Below are 6,390 nucleotides of genomic sequence, written 5' to 3' on the forward strand. Positions count from 1 at the left end.
AGTTCAGGAAAGCCACAGGAAGAGCAGAGAACAGCCTCTTCTGGACAGGAGGCACCGGGAGTCTGTGCAGAGCCCAGCTCGAACGCCTGTGCCGAGGACAAAGCGCTTGAGGGAGGCAGTTCGTGGGGCACACCCTTGGCCTGTCTGAACGCAGAAACTAAACACAACAAGGAAGTGGCCCCACCAGTCTCACTGCTGACTGAAGGTGGGGCTGCACGGAGCCTGGTGCCACCAGGAGCAAGTCTGGCTGCAGACTCAAGCCAGGAAGCCTTGTGTGCAGAGCAGAGCAGCTCAACTCCGCTCCAGGGCCTGTTACCACAAGGGTCTGAGGCTTGTAACTGTGATGGATCTTTCGCTCTGGATGTTGGAGTGAAAGAAACTGAATCCCTGGGAGCGAGCACTGCTGGTGAGGTGCGTGGAAATGTGGCGGCAGATGCTGCATTGGCCAGTGCTCTGCAGGGCACTGTCGAGGCTGGAAGAGAGGCTGTGTCACGCGATGCCCACGGCCTCTCGACGCCAGAGGTCTTGTTGAACCAGGGGAAGAATGTGATCCTGGGCTTGCCAGAGGCTTTACCAAACAAATGTGCGACTGACCTCCAGGGAGCCGCGTCCCCAGAGATGGTACCTCTTCGTTGGGGAAAAGCAAGGCTGGACGGAGGCGACCGCAGCTGTAGCCTGGGTGACTCCAAGGATGCACAAGTGGGTGATGACGCACGTCTCGTCCCTCTGCAGCCTACTGCAGAGACGGGGGTCTTGACCAGTGAGGACAAGGCCACAGGCAGGGAGAGGAGTGCTCCCCCACTGCCTTGCGCTGTGTCTGCCGACGCCAGGCACCTGCCTGAGACAGCAGGCTCCATCGAGGAGGCTGCGAGTCGCATAGTGGATGCCGTCATAGAACGAGTCAAGGCCTCAGGAGCCCTGCTCCCAGAGGGCGAGACCAGTCACATGTCACCATCCTGTCCTGAGTCTGGCCCAGTGACTGAACAGCTGGAGAGTGCTTCTGCGGGGAAGGCGATGGCTTTCCTGCCTGGGGAGACACAGCGGATGGGCAGTGTTCATGAAGAAGCCCCCGGGAACCCTGCAGGATGTTTTGCTGGAAGGGAGGAGTCAGAGAAGATTCTCCGGCCTGTCCAAGGATCAGAGCCGACAACAGGTGAGCAAATCAGAATAAAAAATTAGCAATTTGTGAGACAGGTTCCCCTAAAAGTCTCTGTGATGAGCTGGTAGAAATGTAGGTTTCTTTGTCGTTAGAGGTCTTGTGTTTGCTGGGTAGGTTGCCAAGTTAACGGGCACCTCCATCAGGAGAGGTGCATCATCTCAGGGTTGGGCAGATTTGCTTCCTGTATTGTGGACGCCTGGCTTGGTTGCTTAGGCCTGTAAATGCTCTCTCTGTCGCCCTGGAGCAGTTGTGCCTTTCCTTACAGGGGACACAGTGCCTACTGGGTCACTGGTGCTCTCTAATGATAAATGATTTTAGCAGATGTTTTTATTCACATGGCTTAGTTCTTTCTCTAGAGCCATCAAAGCGGTGCTGAAAAACTTTTATTTCTAAGCTTGAAACTCTCCCCGCCACCCCCCTCCACCCCCGCCCCCCATCATCCTAGTCTGTGTTGTGAGCAAATTTAGAGTCAGAGTGGTTTCGTGAAGAGCTGTCAGTATCGTTCTAAACCAGCGGCCTAACGTAGCAAATGATGGTATTAGGTCATTGGCAAAGGCGGGGGAGGGTTGCGGGAGGGAGCTCCCTCCTTTCCTGCCTGAGGAGCAGACCTCCCATGCCATTGCCTGTTGCTTTTGGGCACCAGTCTGAGAATTCAGGGCCCTGCACAGTGCAGGGATAGGATGCAGGATTTCCGCCCCAGCCCAGTCTGCTGAGCCGCTGTCATAGGGCAGACGTGGTGTCTGCTTATCTTGGTGAAGCAGCTGCACCGAGCAGATTGCTCACACGGCGGCCTGTTCCATCCGTGGGCAACCATGTCCAGGGAGAGCAAAGAGAAAGCACTACTGCTCGGTGGAAACCAGCTCTGAGTACAGCTTCGTACTGGGGCCTGAGGCTGAAGCTGAAACTGGAGTCTTGACTTCTGAAGTCTTTGAAGGTCAGTTTCACTCGCACTGTGATATAGCCACCTGCCTCCAGATACAGACAGAGGACCTGTCTCCACGCTTGCCCCCAGGCTTTTGTAGGTAAGAAGTAGCCTGTTTTTAGTGTTTGTGTTTTTGCTGTTCTTCCTAATTTCTGAAAGGCCCTATAAGTAGCACAGGTTAAGAGTGCGGGGGTGGGGTGTGTCGAGAAATGAACAAACAGTAAGAAAAGAAGTTGTGTAGGAAAAAGAGTAATGTAAATACAATGGTCATTTTTCCAGATTAGGCAGTTTTAACTATTTATAAGTTTTTCCCCCTTCCAGTGAGGGATTTACGCAACCTGAGGTGGTGTTTTCGGTGACTTCCGGGGTTTAGTTTTGTTAATGTTCTGGAGTGTTAGAAATTTGCTGGGGGCTATCTCAATTTAAATGAGAAAGTCTCTGATTTTTAAAATAAGCCACAACAACAAGTCTATTTTGGGGGCCATGGCAGATTGACATTTCAGAAGAATGAGAGTGTCTGTAAGCTGATGCCTGGCTGTGTTCCTTTCGTTTGGGTGCTGGTCTTCGGCCACATGGGCTGGATTTATTTCTCTTTTTGGTCAGTAGTCAGAGTTTAACCTAAGTCAAGTACAAACTAGGAGTTCCGTGTGTGTAGTACCATATGAGAAAAGGTAGAAACCAGGGAGAATTTCAGACGCTGATATTTTATAGTATGTAAATATAGTAAAGTGCTAAGAAGTGATTCCTAAGATTTTAAGGTTTTAGGAAGGAAAACGAGACGAATGACGTTCAGCAGTGTCTCTGGGTTTGGGCTTGGTGGATACGAGTGGGCGAGTTACTTGTTCTGCTACCAGGAGGAGTGAGTTGTGTGTGACTGGAGCTCATGGCCTCAGACTAAAGAGCGATGCAGCCACCGACGGCATCTGTGCTTGCTTCAGGAGATAGCCAGGACTGGGGAATGTCCCCGGGCACACTGCCCTAGAGAAAAAGCACCTGAGTGGGATCCCAGAGCCAAAGGGCTTTTTGTATGAAGTTTGTATTCCATTCATGAGTATAACTGTCATGTCTCATGAGTGAAGAGACCTGGGTTTAACTGCCGATTTGAGAGGCGCTCCATGACATTGGCTTCTGTTTTTGTATGCTGCTGCAGATCAAGCCAAATACAACTGGAAATAGGGAAAACACACAACTTCTAGTTAGAAAGAAGGGATGTGGCCTCTCACCTATCAAGAGCGTTGATGACAGTGCTTTGGGAAACCAGTTGTGCATGACCGAGCCAGGCCAACCCTGCAGACGTTGCCCACATCCTTCAAGTGTCAGTAATCACTGTTCACTGTTGTGACTGGTGGCTGCTTGCCAGAAATACGTAGTTTCAGCTGATGGGTATAGGATAGTTAGGTAGTGCCAAAAAACACATTCCCAATAAATAAAAGTCAGCAACAACCAAAAAAAAAAAAAAAAAAAAATCACTCCAACTCACTTAGAAATGTTTTGATCAAGGAATACTTCTAAGGGGGGTGCTTAGTCATATTTTTTTCAACTTTAATCACATTTTTTGAAATGGACAGGTTTTGTTTCTTTGAGCAAAGAAACTTGCTTGCTTATTTTTAAATTGCTATTAAGAGTACATAATAATAAGGGCAAGCAAAGAAGATTTGAAAATGTTCATTTATAGAAATGTAACTTTTCTAAATCTGATTAGATGTTTGTGTACATCACAACATGCTTTTAGAATAAAATCTTAACTTATTCTTTGGTGAAAGAAACCTTTCTGCCCTTTGGTGTAGGGACCAGTTTTCTCTGTGAGAATAGTGCCATAACTAGATTAAAAACAACTACAGAAAATTGTCCACATGAAATTTAGATGATAGTTCCATTTGTATTTGGATCATTAAGGTGAGTTTTGCCTCTTCAGTCATCTGTCTCCTTTAAAGAAGTATCAAAGGCTAAATTTGCTTCACACATCGCTTTATCATTTCCTTCTTGTATTTGCTTGACCACGTGGTGGTCAGATACAAAAACCACTGCTGTTTGGTCTGTTGAGCATAATTCTAAAGAAAACACGTAATAACTTTTTCTTAAAAAAAAGGAATTGCTGGTTTATGATTACATTTTGGTTTGGGAAGAAGCAAGCACTGAAACAAAAAATAATGTACCAGAATAGTTCCATGCGTTATCGATTGCAGTTCTGGGTAAATGAGTATGTGTAGTATGTCTATAAAGAAAAACTCTTCCCAAAGGCTTTATCTCATTCTCAGAGGTTCTTTCTTTTTTTTTTGTTTCCTCTACAAATGCAAACATCTCTTGCCTCTTTGATCTTGGTCAAAATGGAATACTTAGCTTCAGCTGTTCATCTGTACCTTGCAGCTTGTGAATTTACTTTTCTGTATGTAAGTCAGCACCACACTTAGATTTGTCATGAGAATGGAAGTTCAGTAGACATTGAGTTGGATGTTCCCTTAGCTGCAAACCCATACGAAGGCCAGGGAAAACGGTACAACCGTGAGATAAAGGAATAATGGCTCAGCACAGGGTCAGAAATAACACCAGCTGCTGAAAGCCGGGGAATACTTTTCCAGTTAGCACAAAAGCAAAAACAAACAAAACGCACAAAACCTGGAGCATGTTGTGTAAATAGTGAGGCACAGGAATCAATTTTTCAAATGTACTTTGTAACCCCCTTGTTCTCTTCAGAAATGCCAGACACAAAAGCTGACGATGAAGTGGATTTTCTGAGTAATATCAGAGAGAGTTCAGTTTCTGAAGAGGTGGCTGCAGGAGACACAGTCACTACGCCTAAGATGACCAGACAAGGCCCGAAGACCCAGGCGGTAAGTGGCGCTGAGTCTGCGTGAGCACAGACTGTGATTTAGTGGTCTGGTTTATCTGATTTACAGCCTTGTTTTTTTTGTTTGGGGAATTTTTTTTTCCACAGTAGTATTTTGCCCCTTCTCTCTTGTTCCATTACATATAAATGTGGATGTGTTGCTGCAGTTAAGCTTCATAAACAGTGTGCACCCCAGGGCGGAGTTAGGCCCTTCCTGCCCTCATCCCTTGGACATGGTAATGAGAAAGATTTTCCCTCGGAGCACAAGACTTTTCAATTTGTCATCAAGTTTAATGTGTCATAAAACAAGAATTACCACCAGAGGGATCCGTTAACCCTTTTGAAGTCTGACTCCTCTTTCTTTATGTAGAAACTGATAGCAGCAAAAATGAAATTTTAACGTATAGCTAGCTCAGTGCTAACTGTCTACAGTATGAAGTATGTCATTCTTAGTGATGGAAGAAAAGGTCCAGTAGCTTTTTTCATAACAGCTTTATTGAGAAGTAATTCTCATTCCATAAAATTCACCCATTCAGGTAAAGTGTACAGTGTAGTTGTTTTCAATAGATTTACAGAGTCATGCAACTGTCATCATTGTCTGATTTTAGAGCATTATCATCATCCCGAAAAGAAAACCCGTATTTATTAACCAAGCTAGCCCTCCTACTCCTACCCACCCCCTCACCCCTCACCCCGCCAGCTCCTGGTAGTTCCTGATCATCTTTCTGTCTCAGGATTCGCCCGTTCTGGAACTTCATGGGAAGGGAATCATATGATATGTGATCATTTGTGACTGGTTTCTCTCTCTCAGCAGCATGACTCAAGGTTTGTCCGTGCTGTAACATTGTGAAGTTGTATTCGCTGTGTGGGGGCACCACGTTCTGTTGTACCTTTGGCTTGTTTTCACCTTTTGGCCGTTGTGAATAATACCGCTGTGAACACTCGTGTACAGCTTTGTGTGGGCATATGTTTTTATATACCTGGAAGTGGATTTGCTGGATCATATGGTGATTCTATATTTAATATTCAGGAAGTTTTTTAAAATGTGTTTCTCAGGATCTTGAGATGACTTTTCTTGTTTAAAGCTCTTAACTTTTAAATTGAGAGAACCAGTTGAGAGGAACATCACTCTCGGCTTTCGATTCTATCCTGGTTTAAAAAAAGTAAAACCTCGTGGAAGCTGAAAATCAAGTTACTGGACTACATCAGATTGCCCTCAGAAAATCAGTCTTCCTTGTCTAGATGAGACAGCGCACTGTTTTGTTCTTCAGAGGCCTAAGGTGGTTTATTTTCTTAAAGTTACACCAGTAGGTAAACAGCACTGTTTCAAGTGTCTGGGTTGTGATAAACAAGCCTCATTTTATTGGAGTACAGTGGCAGGGAGGTGCTGGCTGTTCTAACCCACCCCTTACCACAGATAATATTCATGACTAATGCCTGGGTGGCTACTTATATACAGGCATTATTCAGACAAATGTTGCT

General features: G+C 45.6%; 1 protein-coding gene across 6 annotated transcripts in view; it reads left to right on the plus strand.

Annotated features, from left to right (window-relative positions):
• Nucleotides 1-6,390, plus strand: part of AKAP13 (A-kinase anchoring protein 13) — a 234,334-nt gene that overhangs the window by 119,651 nt on the left and 108,293 nt on the right. For all 6 annotated transcript variants that reach the window (XM_006905247.3, XM_015593782.2, XM_015593780.2 and 3 more), the window contains exons 7-8: nt 1-1,153; nt 4,776-4,912. The exon at nt 1-1,153 is cut by the window's left edge and continues 1,986 nt beyond it. In XM_006905247.3, the coding sequence (XP_006905309.1) occupies nt 1-1,153; nt 4,776-4,912 (1,290 nt within the window). The remainder of the gene's footprint in view (nt 1,154-4,775; nt 4,913-6,390) is intronic.

This window comes from Pteropus alecto, unplaced genomic scaffold (assembly GCF_000325575.1).
Source record: "Pteropus alecto unplaced genomic scaffold, ASM32557v1 scaffold60, whole genome shotgun sequence".
In the NCBI taxonomy this organism is placed as follows: domain Eukaryota; kingdom Metazoa; phylum Chordata; class Mammalia; order Chiroptera; family Pteropodidae; genus Pteropus; species Pteropus alecto.